Consider the following 22672-nt stretch of genomic DNA (forward strand, 5'->3'; position numbering starts at 1 on the left):
GTGCGTCGAGGTCGATCAGTTTGTCTATCTTTTTCTTAGAGATGGAGCAGTCATTGTCAGTTACGACTCTGCATTCGAAAGTAATGGAGTGGTTCCAAGGGTCTCATTGTTTTCCCGATAGGCTACCCCTGAAGTAAAGCCTTAAGTTTTTCATAGAAGAAAAACACTACATATTCGGTCGTTTTTGAACACATGGCATGTGCCCCGGGACTGGCAAGACAGCAGAGGAAAAATAACAATCAGGTTGCACATACTGAGAGGGACTCTCATTGAGACAGCTTCTCGGGCGGTGTTAGACTTTATCTAGAACTGAGGGACTAATCCTCTTTTGGGCTGCCTGGCTTTCTACCCTGCTGCTTGGTCACACTTCTCTGGCCCAGAGCCACAAGCTGCAATGCATTTCTCTTCCCTTCAGCCCCTACCTCTACAGTGGAAGGGCCAAAGTTTAAAGCTACAGCTCAAGTTTAAATTCTCAGAACTGAATTCATTTTTTTTGGACACTTTCTCTTGCATTTGAATGCTAACGCCAATAGGTAGGCCAACACTGCTTCCATCCGCTTGGAAAGTTTTTCTTTGATGTTCTAGTGAAAGGAACTTTAAGAACAGGGCCTTTAGGGATTTCCCTGAAGGGAACCCTTACCTAAGGGCATTGCATAGAGCCCCTCAAACGTTTTCCTTAGGTAAAGGCACAGAGTTTCTAAACCCAGAGACACAACATCGTGAGACTTCCGGGAATGTTCCGGTGTTTTCTATTTTGTGCCACACTCTGCAGCATCTGCTGAAAAACTTTGGAAAGCAAAACAAATAATTCGGGGTGTTGGTATTTTGGTTACTGCTGTTTTTTTGCTCGTTCGTACTGCTTGTTTGAGGCTCGTCTGTTGCTACACCGGCTCATTTTTTTGTCCGGATTTTGTCTAACAACTAGTGGCGGGCTTGTGGGAAAATTGTCATTTGAGCATTGAATTAACTTCCTGTTGCCCAATGGACCAGATAATTATTTGCATAATTGTAACAGGCGCAATTACTTTTTGTGATCACCCACTGATATTTGTGTAGTTTTAACCCCCTTTTATCCCCAATTGGTAGTTACATTCTTGTCCCATCGCTGCAACTCGCATTACTCCAGCTATTGACTCGGGAGAGCTCCGAAACACGACCCTGCCAAGCTGCACTGCTTCTTGACAAACTGCTCGCTTAATCCGGAAGGCAGCCGCACCAATGTGTCAGAGAAAAGACTGTACAACTGCCAACCGAAGTCGCATGCATGCGCCTGACCCGCATGCGCCCGGCTCGCTGGAGCGCGATGGGACAAGGACATCTCGGCCGGCCAAACCTTTGCCTAACCCGGACGATGCTTGGCCAATAGCTGGAGTCGGCTGCGACTCAAGCATTGTGAAGCAGTGCCTTAGAGCGCTGCGCCACTTGGGAGGCCCTATTTGTGTAGTTTTTTTATTGCAGAGTGAAAACTAAATGGACACTTGTCAGAACCTGGGTATGGGATGGAGGGGGAAAATGGGAGGGTAGAGCGAGATGACAAATTCAGACATGCTACTTTTTTACACTAAATGGGAGAGAGACCAATAGCTAGAATGTTATTTAACTTTTTAACTCAATACTATTGTTTTCAATTTTGAAAATCCGTTTTTCTTTACCGAGCAAAGCAAAAATAGTCGGCTGGTGACTAGTGATTACGGGGAAGCAAGAGTCGCTTGTGCAATGTGTAGCCTAAATCAGGGTTGTCTCAACCTTTTCACTCAGGGCCCCCTTCCAGCATTGGGGAATATCCCGCACCAACCTTGCTGTGCGACACGTTTGTTTCTATAGGCACAAGCACTGTTCATGACACAAACTGTTCACATCTTGTTGGCAGAGAGACAACTTGGCAGGATTAAAGGTTATTTCCTGCAATTCTACACATTTTGCCATGCCTAATTGAGTGACTCAAACATTACAACAAAATCTATAGGCTAAAAAAACCTAGCCAAAAACATTAGCTGACATGGGCTAGTTGAGCTGGATAATTCTGACAAATTATTAATAGCTCTCTAAGGTATGCAATTTTAATTTAATTTAATTTTACCTTTATTTTACTAGGCAAGTCAGTTAAGAACAAATTCTTATTTTCAATGACGGCCTAGGAACAGTGGATTAACTGCCTGTTCAGGGGCAGAACGACAGATTTGTACCTTGTCAGCTCGGGGATTCGAACTTGCAACCTTTCGGTTACTAGTCCAACGCTCTAACCACTAGGCTACCCAATGACTGACATAATTTTGGGGGGGGTGGAACCCTGTGCCGCCCCTTGTCGACCCGGGGCACACCCCACAGTTTGGGATCCACTGGCCTACAGTGGCAAGAGAAAGTATGTGAACCCTTTGTAATTATCTAGATTTCTTCATAAATTGATCCTAAAATTAGATCTGATCTTCATCTAAGTCATAACAACAGACAAACACAGTCTGCTTAAACTAATAACACACAAATTATTGTATTTTTCTTGTCTATATTGAATACATCATTTAAACATTGAACAGTGTAGGTTGGAAAAAGTATGTGAACCCCTAGGCTAATGACTTCTCCAAAAGCTAACTGGCGTCATGAGTCAGCTAACCTGGAGTACAATCATTGAGACAAGATTGGAGGCGTTGGTTAGAGCTGCCCTACCCTCTAAAAAACACTCACAAAATTTGAGTTTGCTACATACAAGAAGCATTGCCTGATCTGAACAATGCCTCGAACAAAAGAGTTCTCAGAAGACCCAAGATTAAGAATAGTTGACTAAATGCCTTGATGTTCATCAGTCCATGGTAAGAAAAATTGCCTATAAATGGAGAAAGTGCAGCACTGTTGCTACTCTCCCTAGGAGTGGCCATCCTGCAAAGATGACTGCAAGAGCACAGTGCAGAATGCTCAATGAGGTTAAGAAGAATCCTAGTGTCAGCTAAAGACTTAAAGAAATCTCTGGAACATCTCTGTTGAAGAGTCTACGATACATAAAACACTAAACAAGAATGGTGTTCATGGTAGGACACCATAGAAGAAGCCACTGCTGTCCAAAAAAAGGGAGCATCATGGTTTGGAGCTGCTTTGCTGCCTCAGGGCCTGGACAGCTTGAATTCCCAAGTTTATCAATACATTTTGCAGGAGAATGTAAGGCTATCTGTCCACCAATTGAAGCTCAACAGAAATTGGGTGATGCAACAAGACAACCCAAAATGCAGAAGTAAAACAACAACAGAATGGCTTCAACAGAAGAAAATACGCCTTCTGGAGTGGCCCAGTCAGTCCTGACCTCAACCCGATTGAGATGCTGTGGCATGACCTCGAGAGCGGTTCATACCAGACATCCCAAGAATATTGCTGAATTGAAACAGTTTTGTAAAGAGGAATGGTCTAAAATTCCGTTGTGCAGGTCCGATCCGCAACTACAGAAAATGTTTGGTTGAGGTTATTGCTGCCAAAGGAGGGTCAACCAGCTACTACATTTACATTTAAATCCCCAAGGGTTCACATACTTTTCCCATCCTGCACTGTGAATGTTTACATGGTGTGTTCAATAAAGACATGAAAACGTATCATTGTTTGTGTGTTATTAGTTTAAGCAGACTGTGTTTGTCTATTGTTGTGACTTATATGAAGATCAGAACATTTTATGACCAATTTATGCAGAAGTCCAGGTAATTCCAAAGGGTTCACATACTTTTCCTTGCCACTGTATATGTTCGGCGTGGAGCCTGTCTTTCCACAATTGCTTAGCCGCAGCTCACCAGCTAATGTAGGCTGTGTGCCGGTGGAGCACGTCCTTCTCACTGCTATAGAACAGAACCCTTGCCGCTCTGTGCAATGCTGCTAATATTCGACTTATCATAGTAGCCTATTCAGTCCAAATGCAAATAAAAGTCACGGAAAGGTGTGTCCCGGTCACCAATGGTCGAGTCCAAGTCATGAAAATCGGGACTCTAGTCCGAGTGCTGGACTGGAGTACTACAACACTTCTTTCTAGCACGTCAAGCTAACTTAGAGTAATTAGCCAGCTAGCTTTGTAGCCATGGATTGTGCACCTTCCATCATTTAGCTAATTAGCTAGATAGCTATAGATCTAGCTAGCTGGTTGATGTTTTACTTTTGCAACCAGGGCAGAGGAAAGCAACATTCACCTCCTAAAATGCTGTTTACATTCATATCAATACTGAATTGAAGCACTTAAAAACTTCTTAGGGCCTCAATCCCATTAACAGGATCGATATGACAACAGCCAGTGAAAGTGCAGGGCGCCAAATTCAAAACAACAGAAATCTCATAATTAAAATTCCTCAAACATACATGTATCTTATACCGTTTTAAAGGTAATCTTGTTAATTCCACCATAGTGACCGATTTCAAATAGGCTTTACGGCGAAAGCACCACAAACGATTATTAGGTCACCACCAAGCCACAGAAAAACACAGCCATTTTTCCAGCCAAAGATAGGAGTCACAAAAAGCACAAATAGAGATAAAATTAATCACTAACCTTTTGATGATCTTTATGTCCAAGTAGCTACTTTTATTAGTGCGTTTAGTACACAAATCCAAACACTCGTGCAGGTCCAGCCGAACGTCAGACGAAAAGTTCAAAAAGTTATATTATAGATCGTAGAAACATTTCAAACTAAGTATAGAATCGATCTTTAGGATGTTTTTATCATAAATCTTCAATAACGTTCCAAACGGAGAATTCCATTGTCTGTAGAAAAGCCTCGGAACGCAGGTCGCTCTCATGTGAAATGCGCGTGACCAGGACCTGGCTCTCTGCCAGACCACTGACTCAAAGAGCTCTCATCCGGCCCCACATCACAGTAGAAGCCTCATTCAAGTTTCTAAAGACGGTAGACATCTAGTGGAAGCCCTAGGAAGTGCAACTTAAACCATATCCCACTGTGTGTTTCGATAGGGCTGAGTTCAAAAACCTCAAACCTCAGATTTCCCACTTCCTGTTTGGATTTTTTCTCTGATTTTTGCCTGCCATATAAGTTATGTTATACTCATAGACATCATTCAAACAGTTTTAGAAACTTCAGAGTGTTTTCTATCCAAATTTGGTAATATTTTGCATATATTAGCAACTGGGACTGAGGAGCAGGCCGTTTACTCTGGGCACCTTATTCACCCAAGCTACTCAATACTGCCTCTGCAGCCATAAGAAGGTTTAAGGGACCTCATGGGCACCCTTAACTTTTTCTCTTAATTTAAGGGGGTAAATTCACCTTCATTTTTGTGCAACTGACCTAAAGTTAAGGAAACCTTAAGGAAACTTTTGGACTGCAATGGTGCGATAAGGGGCAGGGGGTGGTGGTGAGAAAAGAGGATCTTACTAGGCCAATCATCTCAAATGAGTCATTGATTGAAAGGGTTGCTGGTGTCTTTGTAATCACTCTGCCCTGGTTGCAAAAGGAAAACATCAACCAGTTAGCTAGATCTATAGCTATCTAGCTACTTAGCTAAAAGTTAAGTAAACTTTAAGCGAATGGATGAGGGGAAAAATGTCAATTAAGATGTTTTAGGCAACCGCGCCCAGGCACTTATCCCACCATTGCAGTCCACTTGGCTGGTGTCTTCATAATCACTTGTCAAATTATCCCGAAAGCAGTGACAAGGAAAGACTAACAATTTATCTCAGACACCCTCCACCGCCCCCTCACACAATGCTTGCACCCACAAAGAAAGTGTCTTTCAAACATGGTTTAAGTGTGATCGGGACTTGATGAAATGGCGCATCGTGAAGCATTTCAAACTTAATTTCTTCCTCAGTCTGAGACTTCCAGTAGAAATGTTCAGATCCAATGTCCGCTAGTGCTTCTCTGAATGTGTCATGCAGAGTGGGTGCTATAGAGCAAGTAGTCTCACTAGTCTTTCTGCACGTTGACCAAAAATTAAGAGAAGCACAAATGAATCAGTCATTTTGTTTTAACCTGTGAGAAACATTTATAATGGAACAGTCTTAATCCTTAATTGGACCAGAAATAAGAGCCAAACAGAAACGGAAGACAATTTTTAACACGGGTCTACACTTGCCCAGCTCAATTAAAATTTCATCACTTTATGTGCTGTCGATCTGGGATTTCACTTGGACGTCCCCTCCCCCATCATCCACCACCAGTACCTTAACCCCCTCCATAGGATTAAGAGATTGTGTTTGTCTTTAACCCTCCCTGCCTTAGGCTTCAACAGGATTTATAATCTGGCATTTATAATATTACATTTTCAGTCCAGAATCAGGTCAGAGATTCTAATCCCTGACCCTACTCACTTTCTCTCGCTCTCTTCCTCTCCCACTAGTGTCATCATGCCATGGAGAAACCAAGCTCGCTTTATATCTGCTCTGCTGTCGAAAACGATTGCCGCGTTGCATAATTTAAGACAGGAATACTCAAATCCTTTACAATTTGAGACATCCTTGAAATGTTTCCTAAATAACATGCAGATTATGGCAAGGATCTGAACAGTCACTGTTCCCCATCACCCGCTTTACCCCTCACCACAATTGAGCCTCCATTAGAGATTTCTGGAAAGCTGTCTAATCAAGGGCCTGTTTGAGTCTCTTGTTCTGGTAGCCAACTAGCACCAGCTTGATTTCAGGTGCCTGTCCATGTATTGAAGTGGCTCAACTGAGAGACGCTATTGTAGACACCATCTGTGTCAAGGGAGGTTTGTCTGCTAGCGTTTTCATTACTGGGCAGTTGTCTTTCTGTGCCCCACAGCAATGACCCAGGACCTCGCTGAGAAGGAAATCTCTGGCCCTTTTGTCACTTGTGGGTGTAGGATCTGTGACTAGATTGACCGGTTCCACACTGCCCTTTCAATTTATTGTATTTACCAGAAATTGGGACAGAGCTTCCAATGTTGTGTACCAATTACATTTCATTTTTATTGCAACAAATATATATATATATTTTTTATTGCAACATATTTGCACCTGCTATTTGTATTGGGTTAATCAATAATTGACTGAAACATGTTGCCAACCACTCTCCCAACTAGATAATCAAATCAAATGTTATTTGTCACATACACATGGTTAGCAGATTTTAATGCGAGTGTAGGGAAATGCTTGTGCTTCTAGTTCCGACAATGCAGTAGTAACCAACGAGTAATCTAACCTAACAATTCCACAACTGCTACCTTATACACACAAGTGTAAAGGGATAAAGAATATGTACATAAAGATATATGAATGTGTGATGATAAAGAACGTAATAGGGAAGATGCAGTAGATGGTATCGAGTACAGTATATACATATGAGATGAGTAATGTAGGGTATGTAAACATAAAAAGTGGCATTGTTTAAAGTGGCTAGTGATATATTTTTTATTTCCATTATTAAAGTGGCTGGAGTTGAGTCAGTATGTTGGCAGCAGCCACTCAATGTTAGTGGTGGCTGTTTAACAGTCTGATGGCCTTGAAATAGAAGCTGTTTTTCAGTCTCTCGGTCACTGCTTTGATGCACCTGTACTGACCTCGCCTTCTGGATGATAGCGGGGTGAACAGGCAGTGGCTCGGGTGGTTGTTGTCCTTGATGATCTTTATGGCCTTCCTGTGACATCGGGTGGTGTAGGTGTCCTGGAGGGCAGGTAGTTTGCCCCCGGTGATGCGTTGTGCAGACCTCACTACCCTCTGGAGAGCCTTACGGTTCTGGGCGGAGCAGTTGCCGTACCAGGTGGTGATACAGCCCGACAGGATGCTCTCGATTGTGCATCTGTAAAAGTTTGTGAGTGCTTTTGGTGACAAGTCGAATTTCTTCAGCCTCCTGAGGTTGAAGAGGCGCTGATGTGACTTCTTCACAATGCTGTCTGTGTGGGTGGACCAATTCAGTTTGTCCGTGATGTGTACGTCGAGGAACTTAAAACTTACTACCCTCTCCACTACTGTCCCGTCGATCTGGATAGGGAGGTGCTCCCTCTGCTGTTTCCTGAAGTCCATGATCATCTCCTTTGTTTTGTTGACGTTGAGTGTGAGGTTATTTTCCTGACACCACACTCCGAGGGCCCTTACCTCCTCCCTGTAGGCTGTCTCGTCGTTGTTGGTAATCAAGCCTACCACTGTAGTTTCATCTGCAAACTTGATGATTGAGTTGGAGGCGTGCATGGCCACGCAGTCGTGGGTGAACAGGGAGTACAGGAGAGGGCTCAAAACGCACCCTTGTGGAGCCCCAGTGTTGAGGATCAGCGGGGTGGAGATGTTGTTGCCTACTCTCACCACCTGGGGGCGGCCCGTCAGGAAGTTCAGTACCCAGTTGCACAGGGCGGGGTCGAGACCCAGGGTCTCGAGCTTGATGACGAGCTTGGAGGGTACTATGATGTTGAATGCTGAGCTGTAGTCGATGAACAGCATTCTCACGTAGGTATTCCTCTTGTCCAGATGGGTTAGGGCAGTGTGCAGTGTGGTTGCGATTGCGTCGTCTGTGGACCTATTGGGGCGGTAAGCAAATTGGAGTGGGTCTAGGGTGTCAGGTAGGGTGGAGGTGATATGGTCCTTGACTAGTCTCTCAAAGCACTTCATGATGACGGAAGTGAGTGCTACGGGGCGGTAGTCGTTTAGCTCAGTTACCTTAGCTTTCTTGGGAACAGGAACAATGGTGGCCCTCTTGAAGCATTAGGGGACAGCAGACTAGGATAAGGATTGATTGAATATGTCCGTAAACACACCAGCCAGCTGGTCTGCACTTGCTCTGAGGACGCGGCTGGGGATACCGTCTGGGCCTGCAGCTTTGCGAGGGTTAACACGTTTAAATGTTTTACTCACGTTGGCTGCAGTGAAGGAGAGTCCGCTGGTTTTGGTAGCGGGCCGTGTCCGTAGCACTGTATTGTCCCCAAAGCGAGCAAAGAAGTTATTTAGTCTGTCTGGGAGCAAGACATCCTAGTCCGCAACGGGGCTGGTTTTCTTTTTGTAATCCGTGATTGACTGTAGACCCTGCCAGATACCTCTTGTGTCTGAGCCGTTGAATTGCGACTCTACTTTTTCTCTATACTGACGCTTAGCTTGTTTGATTGCCTTGCGGAGGGAATAGCTACACTGTTTGTATTCGGTCATGTTTCCGGTCACCTTGCCCTGGTTAAAAGCAGTGGTTCGCGCTTTCAGTTTCGTGCGAATGCTGCCATCAATCCACGGTTTCTGGTTTGGGATTTTTTTAAACAGTTGCTATGGGTACGACATCGCCAATGCACTTTCTAATGAACTCGCTCACCGAATCAGCGTATTCGTCAATGTTGTTGTTGGACGCAATGCGAAACATATTCCAATCCACGTGATCGAAGCAGTCTTGAAGCGTGGAATCTGATTGGTCGGACCAGCGTTGAACAGACCTAAGCGCGGGAGTTTCCGGTTTTAGTTTCTGCCTGTAGGCTGGAAGCAACAAAATGGAGTCGTGGTCAGCTTTTCTGAAAGGAGGGCGGGGGAGGGCCTTATATGTGTCGCGGAAGTTAGAATAACAATGATCCAGGGTTTTACCAGCCCTGGTTGCACAATCGATATGCTGATAGAATTTAGGGAGTCTTGTTTTCAGATTAGCCTTGTTAAAATCCCCAGCTACAATGAATGCAGCCTCAGGATATGTGGTTTCCAGTTTGCATAGAGTCAAATAAAGTTCGTTTAGGGCCATCAATGTATCTGTTTAGGGGGGAATATATACGGCTGTGATTATAATCGAAGAGAATTCTCCTGGTAGATAATGCGGTCAACATTAGATTGTGAGGAATTCTAAGTCAGGTGAACAGAAGGACTTGGCTGGCTGCACCGACTCCGATAGTGTCTCTCTTGAGCCATGTTTCCGTGAAGCAAAGAACGTTACAGTCTCTGATGTGATTGGCCTTTCTAGGGAGTTTTTCCTAGCCACCGTGCTTTTACACCTGCATTGTTTGCTGTTTGGGGTTTTAGGCTGGGTTTCTGTACAGCACTTTGAGATATCAGCTGATGTACGAAGGGCTATATAAATAAATTTGATTTGATTTGATATGATATGTTTCACTGCTTTGTTGTTGTTTTTTAAATCTAATTTACAGCACCATGACTTGATTTGTCTTGATTTGCCAGGACTGTTCCCTGATGTGGGCGGCGGCTACTTCCTGCCAAGGCTACAGGGCCAGCTGGGCCTCTTCCTGGCCCTGACAGGATTCCGCCTCAAAGGACGCGATGTCCAGAGAGCAGGAGTTGCCAGTCACTTTGTGGAGTCTCAAAAGGTACTGCTGGGCTAAGGGCTGGGCGGAGGGCGGGAGGTCAGGGCTTTAGTGGGGAACCGGGTGCTGAGTCAGTGGGTCCATGGCCAACGTCTGCAGGTGCCAACAAACTCCTGGCACAAAATGGCTGCTCCTTTTTATAGCTGCCATGACACTGTTGGTGTGAGGCTATTATCAGTAGGGACTAGAGTTCATGTAGGACTACAACCTTGAGCGGATGCAGGAGAGCAGCAGGGGTCAGATTTCCTGAATACAAAAACAACATTTTACCTGTGTGTAATACAAATAGTTGTAGCCCCCACTGGGAAAATCATCTTGACCTGTGAGGGTTCCATTTTGGAGAGGTGAAAGTCTTGAATCATGAGTCAAAGTAAAGTCTTGTGGTCAAGATCAAGATGGATCATTCTCTTCCCTCTTTTTCCCCAGATTGCAGCCCTTGAGAAGGAGCTGGTGGACCTGAAAACTCCCTCCATTGAAGACGTCTCCAGAGTGTTGGACTCGTATCAGAAACGGGTAGGTTGCCTGGTTCCTGGCTCCTAACCAACTTTGTAGTATATTGTTTATCCTGAGGCTGCATTTATTTTAGCCGGTGATTATAATAAAGCAAATCTAAGGAAAACACTACCAACGTTTTACCAACACATTGCCTGCGATACTCGCGCATCAAAAACTCTCAAAACATTTCTACTCTCCTTTCTGGGATGGCTACAAGGCCCTCCCTTTGCCTCTGAGAATAACATTGACGTATACACTGACACGGTGACGGAGTTCATCAGGAAGTGTATAGGAGATGTTTCCACCTTGACGATTTAAAACCTATCCAAACCAAAAACCGTGGATAGATTGCAGCATTCGCACAAACTGAAAGTGTAAATCACCGCATTGGCCCCAACCATGGCAACTGGTCCCATGGTGACTGGGGATACGGTTTAGTACAGTCCAGTTATGCCATCCGTAACGTTAAACAAAAAGTTAGTACAGAGACAAAGTAGAGTTGCAATTCAACGGCTCAGACACAAGACGTATGTAGCAGGGACTCCAGATAATCATGAATTAAAAAGGGAATACCAGCCACGTCTCAGACACCGTCTTGCTATCAGACAAGCTAAACACCTTCTTCGCCCACTTAGAAGAAAATAAACAGTGCCACCGACGCGGGCCATCACTGCTTCCAAAGACTGTGAGCTCTCATTCTCCCTGGCAGATGTGAGTAAGACATTTAGGCGTGTTAACCCTCGCAAGGCTGCCGGCCCAGACGACATCCCTAGCAATGTCAACGGAGCATGCGCAGACCAGCTGGCTGGAGTGTTTACGGACGTATTCAATCTCTCCCTATCCCAGTCTGCCGTCCCCACTTGCTTCAAGATGTACACCATTGTTCCTGTACCCAAGAAAGTGAAGGTAACTGTCATCATGAAGTGCTTTGAGAGGCTAGTTAAGGATCATATCACCTCCACCTTACCCGACACCCTATACCCACTGCAATTTGCATATTGCCCCTATAGAGCCATGGATGACGCAATCACTATCACACTGCACACTGCCCTAACCCATCTGAACAAGAGGAATACCTATGCAAGAATGCTGTTCATAGACAACAGCTCAGACTTCCAACACCACAAGCTCATCATTAAGCTCAGGGTCCTGGGTCTGAACCCCGCCCTGTGCAACTGGGTCCTGGACTTCCAGACGGGCCGACCCCAGGGCCCCGTCAGGCAACAACACCTCCACAAAGCTGATCCTCAACACAGGGGCCCCACATGTGCGTGATCAGCCCCCTCCGGTACTCCCTGTTCACCCATGACTGCGTGGCCACGCTCGTCTCCAACTCAATCATCAAGACGACGCAACAGTGGTAAGTAAGCCTGATTACCAACAATGAGACAGCTTACAGGGAGGAGAGGAGGGCGATGTCTCCCTCAACATCAACAAAACGAAGGAGCTGATCGTAGTCTTCGGGAGACATTAGAGGGAGCACGCCCCCATCCACATTAATGGGGCCACAGTGGACAAGATGAAAAGCTTCAAGTTCCTCTGCGTACACATCACTGACAATCTGAAATGGTCCACCCAAACAGACTGTGTGGTGAAGAAGGCGCAACAGCACCTCTTCAACCTCGGGCGGCTAAAAAAAAATGTGACCCTCGCTAATTTTTACAGATGCACCATTGAGAGCATCCTGTCAGTCTGTGTCACCGCCTGGTACGGCAACTGCACCGCCAGAAATCGCAGCGCACTCCACTGGAACAATGGTCACTTTAATAATGTTTACATACTGTTTTACCCACTTCATGTGTATAATAATGTATTCTAGTCATAGCCTATCCTATTTAACTAATGCTGTACATTTACTATTCTATCCTATGTATTCTTCAGAGATACTACATATTCTACATCTGTATACTGTCCATAATTTCTATACATCCCATATATACTGTATACATACATACATACTCACTCACTCCGACATTGCTCGTCCTTTTACTTCTTTAGATTTGTGTTTATTGTTAGATATTACTGCACTGTTGGAGCCAAGCACACAAGCATTTTGCGACCATTACATTTGATTTGATTGCTTTTTTCCGTTTTGTGTAAATGTTCTGCTTCATACTAATTGGGTTGTTAGTCATGTCTATGTAGGATCTACTGTGTGTGTGTGTGTGTTCACGCTCCGTTGGTCTATGCCTTGGTTTGGTGTGTTCAGGAATAGGGTTTTTATAGCCCCCAATATGGGTTTATACAGGGGTAATATCAACTTGGACCTGCATTAAGCCGGTGGAGTTGAACACAACAATATGTGGGGCGTAGTGTTGTGCCAACTGGCCTGCGATTTCCCAAAGTGTAAATGGAATTAATTGGAAACGCCAGCAATATCTGCATTGCCAGTCCTTAACATTGTAATACACTCCCAAGAGGAAGAATGTGAAAATGAGAAAGTGTATGTATGTGTTTAACTAGCATCCACAAATTCTGTCCACAGAGCAGTCTGGATGCAGAGAAGCCATTTGTCCTTGAGCAGCACATAGACTTGATTGATAAGTAAGTCCTCCACAGCCTCCATTCTCCCCCCTTGGGTGAGGGTCAGAGAAGTGTATGCAGCTTTTAACTTGCTAGCTATAATACAGTGTATTGGAGAGAACAAAGTCCCAGATTGTATTAAAAACGTGTGCGACGTCTCCAGTGTCTTCACGCTGATGAATGATTCCTGCCAACGCTGTCCTTGTTTTACCGCTGGCTTATGCACCTCTGCTTGTGTGCTCACACACACACACATACACACCGAGATGAAACCCAGCTCTTTGAAAGCATGTCCCCGTTACAGAGGGTAGCCATATTTATTGTAATAACACACTGGCAAGCCAGGTTGCGTTCCCTCCCTTACCAAACAGCTACAGAACATTTCCTTAGCACTAATTACTTTTCTCTGTGATTTACAATATGTGTCCGTGTGTGACAAGAGGCACACTCTGGCCTAGAAGACATTGGGCCGTGGTGTAACCCACAGCCCTTGGAGCAGTACATAAGCCTGAGTCACAGTAGGCCAACTGTTATTAGCATTAAACGCTTCTCTCTGTTAGTTGTCCTGTGGTAGCTTGACGCCAGTGTTCTTTAATCCCGGTTCTAGGTACCCGCAGGGTGTGCCGGCTTTTGTTCCAGCCCAGCTCTAAATGATGTCACACGTGATTCATCTAATCAAGGGCTCGATAAAGACTGGTGTCGGATGTTTTAGTACTGGGCTAGAACAAAAGCACACTGCACAACAAACGGTTCTGTTACATTGAGCATTGGTGCCAATGATTTATATATACACTAGATGACTGACTGACGGGGGGGGGTTTAAAGCCACAGCACGTCCATCTTGGCACTCCTCCACCGTTGTAAAATAAAATATTTCGGAAGCTAGAGAAATGCATTTATTGATGTCACATTTTGTTAAACCAAATGTATTCTATTACAGACCCCTTAATGCATCATTTTAAATTACGTGAGCTAAACGTCAAAATATAAAATGCAAAAATATAACGTTTTCTTAAAGCATACTTTTTTTTTAAGTACTAATGTTACTTTCCCCACATCAACAACAAATACTTAAATACTGTAGAATTCCATTAATTCCTATGGAGGACTGTTTCATCTGAGGAGTACCAGTATGGCTGACCGGTGGCTTCAAAGCCTCTCATTGGCCAATACATAGCATCAGCAATCCAGGGTTTATATACATCATTGATTGGTGCACTGCTAACACTGTTGGGAGCCTGCAGCACAGAGAGAGAGAGAGAGAGCGCGCTTCCTTTTGAGCTGAGAAAGAGATCGCCTCCAGTCGCTATTTATATGCCCTCTTATCGAGTACACCCTTCATTTTTACTTATCATCATCACTGGCCCTGTCTACCGTATGTGTTTGTTATGAACCGCTGTTGTGTAATGTAGGCTATTTTTTACACTTGTCCTGGGCTGTTTGCTGTTTTACTGACACACATACTCCTTCTAATGTCTCTCAGGATGATTGATGTGATGTTTAACTGTAGACAATTAAGGCACACTAGGTATTATAACATTGGTCTCGTGCCAAGAAAGTGCATATTTCATTCAAATGGCTTTTCAGTGAGTAGTTGCATTGCTTTAAACATTTTGCACATAATGAAAGAGTGACCCCAACACATTCAGGTGCCGACATACGCTAGGTCAGTGTTTTCCCTACTCCAGTCCTCGAATACCCCCAACAGCACACATTTTAGTTGTAGGCCTGGACAAACACACCTGATTCAGTTTGTTAGCAATTGAGGTTATTCTTAGATTTATTTGAGTTAGACAAATCATAGGTGCTATGCTGAAAAGTAGACGTTCAGTGTCCCCTGTCCTTCAGTTTTTTTCCCACAGAACAAAGGACAGGATGCCACTTATACCCCCCCCCCCACCCTAGCCTGGGTTTAACAAATCAGAAGTCCTTGCAAGACAACTTGGCCAATGGTCAAATAACAAGTATCCCATTGATCGTTAATCCGAGTCCTCTCATCCCCTGTGTTGTGTATTTATCTTCCAAATATTATTACAAACTTGTCAACTAATCAGGTGAGTTTGTCAAGGGCAACAACAACAAATCTATCAAATATTATTTGTCACATGCTTCGTAAGCAACAGGCGTAGACTAACAGTGATATTATTCCAACAATGCAGAATTAAAGATAAAAAAATAAAATATAAGTAGTGACATGAGGAATAAATACACAGTGAATAACAAAAACAAGTCAAATGACGTGGCTATATACAGGTAGTACCAGTACTGAGTCTATGTGCAGGGATACGAGGTAATTGAGGTAGCCATGTACATGTAAACTACATGACCAAAAGTATGTGGACACCTGCTTGTCGAACGTCTCATTCCAAAATCATTGGCATTAAACTAGATGCTGGAACATTGCTGCGGGGACTTGCTTCCATTCAGCCACGATTATTAGTGATGATGTCGGGCACTGATGTTGGCTGATTTTAGGCTAGGCTCACAGTCAGCGTTTACAATTCATCCCAAAGGTGTTTGATAGGGTTGAGGTCAGGGCTCTGTGCCGTCCAGTCAAGTTCTTCTACACCGATCTCGATAAACCATTTGTGACCCGTTTCAGGAAACTAGGCATATGTCGCGGGTCACTACTTCACAGGATAGCCATTTGAACGATAACTTTGTTTTATTTTTATCAAAATGTGTTTTTTTTGGCAGAATGCCTTCTCGAACATGTGAACTTTCATGAGCCTTAATAACAAACTTGTATGCCATCTGTAAATACGAATCAAATTGTTAAATTACGAGCCTAGTTGGTTTAGCCACAGAAAAAGTAAGCAACCTTCCCGTTAGCCATTGATTGGCTGAGATAATGAGTGGGCTGGACATGCCGAGAGATGAGTTTGGATTGGTCTGCCATATTAGCACGCTTCTGTCGATTTGAGCTGGTCAGTATGTCTAGGTAGTCCTTATTAATGCGTTTTTTAAAAAGTTTTTAAAATTTAAGTTCTGTAGGAAAACTGCATATGTGTTTCTCTCCACTTTCTGGAGGACCTAATTTTGAAATAATTGGAATTCGAGTATGATAGCTAAGTAGATGGCGCAAACTCCAGATTGCATCTTCAAACTAAGGGCAAACATGGCATCCGACAGGAGACGCATCCATCCATGAATGATGTGTACGGTTACATTTTCAGATATTACACATTTCTAATTTTGACAAAGTGGTTTCATTTCAAGTTGAAGTGTACTGTTAGCTAGCTAACTTTAGCTGGCTGGCTCGCTAGCTAACATTACATTTCAGTCTGGCAATCTACTCAGATTTCAGAGCACTCTTGTCTGAGTGTACCAGACCGCAGAATAACTGATGAATTTACGAACGCTCAACACCCGTTGAATATAACCGGTGTCAGTAAACGTTGTCAAAAAAGTGTAATTAAATTGTTGCCAGCAGCACAGTTAGTCATCAACGCTCTGGATAACATGAAAACAGCCTAACCAGCTCTGCTAGGGCGAGTAAAATGGTCAGAGTGGGGTGTTCTCTCATTGTGTCTGGAAGTAGCTAGCAAGCTAGCCAATGTTAGCCAGTTAGCTTCGGTGCTTGACTGCCGTTGTGAGGTCAGACCGTTCGGATCAACCCTACTCGTCGGCCAGAGCGTCCAGTGTGCGCTCTGCACGCTCCGAGAGCAAAACACTGTCCATTCGTAAATTCACAATCTGACAGCACAGTTGTAGTCACCAACGCTCTGGATAACATAACAGCCTAACCAGCTCTGCTTGGACGAGTAATGTTCAGTGAGACATTCTCTCATTTGTGTCTGGAAGTAGCTAGCATGTTAGCTTGGATGCTTGACTGCTGCTGTTAGTACAGAATGCTCGGATCAACCCTTAAATATATGGGGCTAAAGCTTAAGAGGGTGTGAACAATGCTGAATGGGTGCAGACAAAGAGGGATCTCCAGTAGTGGTACCAAAACATTCAAAGGCCATTTTCTCAAAAGTGAGAAAGTTTACATTTCAATTTCAAAGCAGAATTACTTTCCCATTGTTCCTCAACTGTAGTGTATGATATACCCTTTTGTAGCCCTGAGTCTCTACTTTTATCCAATGTTAAAAAACACAATTTCAAATGTTGCTACATAAGACCGATTTGACACAGTCAGTCACATTTCTGTATGGACCTTGCTTTGTGCACGGGGGCATTGTCATGCTGAAACAGGAAAGGCCTTCCCCAAACTGTTTCCACAAAGTTGGAAGCACAGAATCGTCTAGAATATCATTGTATGCTGTAGCGTTAAGATTTCCCTTCACTGGAACGAAGGGGCCTAGCACAAACCATGAAAAACATCCCCAGACCCTTATTCCTGTTCCACCAAACTTTACAGTTGGCGCTATGCATTGAGGCAGGTAGCATTCTTGGAGTCGTGTTAGGCCACACAGTCGTGGGTGAACAGGGAGTACAGGAGGGGACTACACACACCACCCCCGACGGGCCCCCGTGTTGACAATCTGTTTTCGGTCATAGGAAATGATGGCGGAGACATTATGTACAAAACAGTTTAGATCAGCTTAAAAGAACACACAAAATAGCAGAATTGGTCAGGAGCCTGTAAGATTGCTGCTATCCACTGCAGCGCCATCTTACATGATGGTTGGGGGTACTCGAGGACTGGAGTCGGGGAAACACGGCACTAGGTGATGAGTTCAGATGGTGGAGTGAGTGAAGTTAGGGAAAGGGCATTTGGGAGCTATAGATAGAGGGGTAGGGCTGTGAATTCCATGTGCAGCCCCTCACAACACCAAATGAGTGAGTGCCTTGTGTGTGCTTGTGTGTGTGTGTGTCTATCTGGGTGTGCACGTGTGTATTCAGCCATATGTACTTCAACTGACCATGTCTCATCCCTGTATTCCTGCGGCCCTTAGGCTATTCCAGTCCAACAGCGTGGAGGGGATTGTACACAACCTAAAGACAGACGGTTCTCCATTCGCCCAGAAACAAGCTGAGGTGGGTCCAGCCTCAAGCTAGTTAGCCTCACCGCGACCTCCATTCCCATCTCCCACACATACGCTAACTTGAGGTAAGGTGGGAGCTTTGGCTAGCAGAGAGAGGGGCTATAGAGGAACTAAATCTGTCGCTATGTACAAATGTCTATGGACTATGTTCTAAATTAGAGCGTTGGGCCAGTAAGCAAAAGGTTGCTGGATCAAATCCCCGAGCTGTCATTGTGCCCCTGAACAAGGCAGTTAACCCACTGTTCCCCGTGCGTCGAAGACGTTGATGTCGATTAAGGCAGCCCCCCCACACCTCTCTGATTCAGAGGGTTAAATGCGGAAGACTCATTTCAGTCGAAAGCATTCAGTTGTACGACTGACTAGGGATCTTCCTTTCCTAAATGACTTCCTCTCATCTTCTCCTTCTCAATGTGAATGAAACCCAGCTAGCCAGCCAATCTGAAGTCATCTGAGAGTGTGAGAACATAACCCAGGCCGTTAGTCCAACATTCATGGCTCTGCTAACGGTAGTAATTGTCACTCTGTAAGCCCTTAATATGGTTAAGCTTACCACAGTGGCTCAATGGAAGGCTAAAAAAACACCCTTAATAAGGATGATGACTTGACCGAACAGTCCCATCGGCAGTGTGACATTGGGTCAGAAATGCCCAATCTCTCCCAACTGTCCAAAGTCCCCTGTTGGGCAAACACTTGCCATGGCACAACCTTATCCTGAATGATAAATACCTCCTTTAATAGTGCCAAAAGCCAAGCTGTCCTTGTTTGATTGGAAGCTAAATGCTCTGTAAACCTGGATGCCGTGTCAGAGAGATGTGCACAAGGATTGCGACACATTTCCATGTTGCCTGAAATGACATTGTACGGTGTTTGCCATCCCTGTTGCCGTGTGATCACAAGTGCAGATTCAGTGTGGAGAAAACTGATACCATCGCCTCATAATGCGCAGTGTCTACACACGTTTTATCACAGATGGTGTCGTTAATGAGATGGGATGTGCTTGATCGTAAACATGCCTGAATCCAGCTGGTGTATGAGTTGGGAGGAAGACACTGGTTATGTAAAACAGGAAATGGGCCCGGTCTTCTTGAAAGAGAGCGATGATAATGAAGCAACTCTTCTTATGAAGCTGGATGTTGTAACTGCTGAGTGCAGCAATTGGTATAGTCCTGTCCTATTGGTTCAAGGGCACTAATAAGAGAAAAATAGTTAAAGTATCTATGCAGGCTTTGGAGGGAAATCCTGAAATGCCCTTATTTCGTCACTGCCAATTATGGTACGAGAGTTACACTAATCAATGCAATGGCAGTAATTGTGTGTGACTACAATGATATAGGCTACTCACAATATCACATGAAAGAATTGCTAGTGTATTGAACATTAGGTTCTGCTGGCTAATAACTACCTGGGCTACAGCTAAGCAGTTTGTTTTTGTATTTGTGAATTTCACAGACCCTCGCCAAGATGTCTCCCACATCGCTGAAGATAACCTTCAAGCAGCTGCAGGCCGGAGGCACCATGAGTTTGCAGGAGGTTCTGGTGATGGAGTACAGACTCAGTCAGGCCTGCATGGTGGTATGTGCTGAAAGGCCCCAGGCCTTTAATACTACTTCCTGTTCCCCGTCACATTTGATTTACTTTATCTTAGTTTAAATGTTTTTCCATCCGGAGGTAATGTAATTTACTCATTTACTGGGTTTTGAATAGGATAGACCCTCAACAGCTCCTGGTATATATTAGTGTTATTCTTAGTTTAAAGCATGTATGTGTGTCAAGGATTTTTGATTCTTGTTGTTTTGCAGAAGGGCAGTGACTTCTACGAGGGTGTGAGGGCAGGTAAGGAGTTTGACTCTTGCAAAACACATAAATAAATCCCTTTTGAGATTTTACAGATTGACCTCTTATTTCTGTACAATGATATTGAGTACTAATTGGCAAAAACTGCTCCACGTCCCTTTTGAATTTCTGTGTTATTAGGACGTTTCTGGCAGGTTGCAATTAGTTTTTTTGTTGTTGCTTTGTGTGCCTAGTGCTGGTTGACAAGGACCACAGCCCCAAGTGGAGTCCATCCACACTGAAGGAGGTCTCAGAACAGAGTGTGGAGGACTGCTTCTCATCTCTGGGGGACCGTGACCTCAAGCTGTAAGGACACCTCAATAGAATAGAACGAGGGGTCAAGGGACATCACTTCCCGCTCATGAGGCCTTCTCATAGGAAGCGTCCTAGTTGCCTAAATTTGTTTCCTTCCCTTGTATCCTTTCCTTCATGGCCACTCATCAGAATCCATATTCTCACTGAGAGCTTTATCGTTGAGATAAGCCACCACCTTCACCCATCAGTGGTCATATAGTTGGAGAGGAGACAAAGAAAGGAAGCTACTCTAGAGTAGTCGGTCACAGCCATCAGACATGGTACGCCAGTCACTGTGGCCTATCACAACAGCAGGACTTTGGCAAGACCACACCCCAGTGCTGTGCCCATTTTGCAATGCATTTTTAAACTAATTGAACGGACTCTTCAAGTATGACTTCTCAAAAGCTAGCATCAGGCTAAAAGGCTAAAGTTGGATGGATACCAGACCAGTTATATAGACATTGAGTCAGACGATATGTACAGTATCTCCATTGTGCTGGTGTACAGTGTTATTTGCAAAGACCAATATTTCTCGGTACAGTTGGCGGTGCCAAGAAACAAATGTTTGTTTCGGTGAGTAGCTGGGTAAGGAAGAGGTTCTGTCCTGTTTGAAGTGTCATATAACTTGGGAGAGTACTGTCAGGTGGTTATTATGGCCCTTGTTGAGTGTCATAATGTCCTGTTTATGACTGTCTTTCAGTCAGTCTGTCTCTCCAGTACATTTCCTTTGGATTCAATCAAATGCACACTGCTGGAAGCCCGGACTGGGAAAACACCATGTTAAAATGTACAGACTAATTTCCACCTAATTTGGATTTTTATGATTTTGCATGCTTTGTCATTTTTCTGCAGTGTGTCTTCGACTGAATCTGGCCTTTTTGCGTTTCTCTGTACCCAGCTCAAATCATTGATTATATGAAATCCCATTTGCAGCACTCAAACCCTCAGCACACAGTTAAGAGCTCTTACAGGCTCCCAGAGAGAAATTAGGTCAGTGGCTGAAAGACCCACCACAAGGTTTGCTAAGTAAACAATGAACCAGCATAAACACTCTCCTGGAGAACATAGGCTCAGTAATTATCTTGGCTTCAGAGATAAGCTTTTATGGTTTAGGATTTGCCCTTCAAAAGTCACCAGCCAGGTGTCATTCTTAATGCCTTTTAGCTTTGTCATGTAGCTGGAGTGATCACTCGGTGTTGTATTTTTCATTGCATTACTGTATGGCAAAGGCCAGAAGTTCTCAATTCATTGTGCGCTATTCAGTATCCAATTCAATGGATACAATTTCCCAACTAATAGCTGTAAAAAAATCTCTTGTATAAGAAATATGTTGATAAAGATGTGTATGGAAACCTGATTTGTAAAAATTGTCATTTGATTTAATTGTTTGAAGTCATTGTTGATAAAAGCATAATTATGTTGTGCCTGCCTATGTAACCACACAGAACAAAAATACAAACGGAAAGTGCTGGTCCCATGTTTCGTGAGCTGAAATAAAAGATCACAAATGTTCCAAACGCACAAAAAGCTTATTTCTCTAAAATATTGTGTACAAATTTGTTTACATGCATGTTAGTGAGCATTGTGTCCTTTCTCAAGATAATCCATCTACATGACAGGTGTGGCATATCAAGAAGCTGATCATTCCCCTTGTGCTGGGGACAAAAAAGGCCACTCTAAAATGTGCACTTTTATCATGCAACACAATGCCACAGGTGTCTCAAGTTTTGAGGGAACGTGCAATTGGCATGCTGACTGCAGGAATATCCAACTAAAGGGCCTCCCAAGTGGTGCAGCGGTCTAAGGCACTGCATCGAGGTGCTAGAGGCGTCACTACAGACCAGTGTTCGATCCTAGGCTGTCGCAGCCGGCCACGACCGGGAGACCCATGAGGCGGCGCACAATTGGCCCAGCGTCATCCGGGTTAGGGGAGGGTTTGGCCTGCCAGGATGTCTTTGTCCCATCGTGCTCTAGCAACTTGTTGTGGCGGGCCGGGCGCATGCACACTGACTTCGGTCGCCAGCTATACGTTGTTTCATAGAACGCATGGCTCTCGACCTTCGCCTCTCCCGAGTCCATATGGGAGTTGCAGCGATGGGAGAAGACTGTAACTACCAATTTGGATATCACGAAAAAGGTGTAAAAAGTATTAAAAGGAATGTTCACTGGAGCGGTTTCCAGAGAATTGAATCATTTTAGAGAATTCGGCAATACATCCAACCGGCCTCACCCACAGACCACTTGTAACCACTCCAGTCCAGGACCTCCACATCCGGCTTCTTCACCCGTGGGATCATCAAAGGGGGAGATCTGGATGATGA

At 44.3% G+C, this 22672-nt stretch overlaps 1 protein-coding gene across 2 annotated transcripts in view; it reads left to right on the top strand.

Moving 5' to 3' along the window:
• The window catches only part of hibch (3-hydroxyisobutyryl-CoA hydrolase), a 50897-nt gene extending 29035 nt beyond the window's left edge, over positions 1-21862 (top strand). For both annotated transcript variants that reach the window (XM_029631774.2, XM_029631765.2), the window contains 7 exons: positions 10070-10215; positions 10639-10725; positions 13193-13251; positions 18132-18213; positions 19671-19793; positions 20021-20054; positions 20249-21862. In XM_029631774.2, coding sequence (XP_029487634.2) covers positions 10070-10215; positions 10639-10725; positions 13193-13251; positions 18132-18213; positions 19671-19793; positions 20021-20054; positions 20249-20364 — 647 coding nt within the window. In that variant the 3' untranslated portion in view covers positions 20365-21862. The remainder of the gene's footprint in view (positions 1-10069; positions 10216-10638; positions 10726-13192; positions 13252-18131; positions 18214-19670; positions 19794-20020; positions 20055-20248) is intronic.
• The last annotated feature ends 810 nt before the right edge of the window (positions 21863-22672 follow it).

The sequence above is a fragment of the Oncorhynchus nerka genome, linkage group LG3, assembly GCF_034236695.1.
Source record: "Oncorhynchus nerka isolate Pitt River linkage group LG3, Oner_Uvic_2.0, whole genome shotgun sequence".
Lineage (NCBI taxonomy): Eukaryota > Metazoa > Chordata > Actinopteri > Salmoniformes > Salmonidae > Oncorhynchus > Oncorhynchus nerka.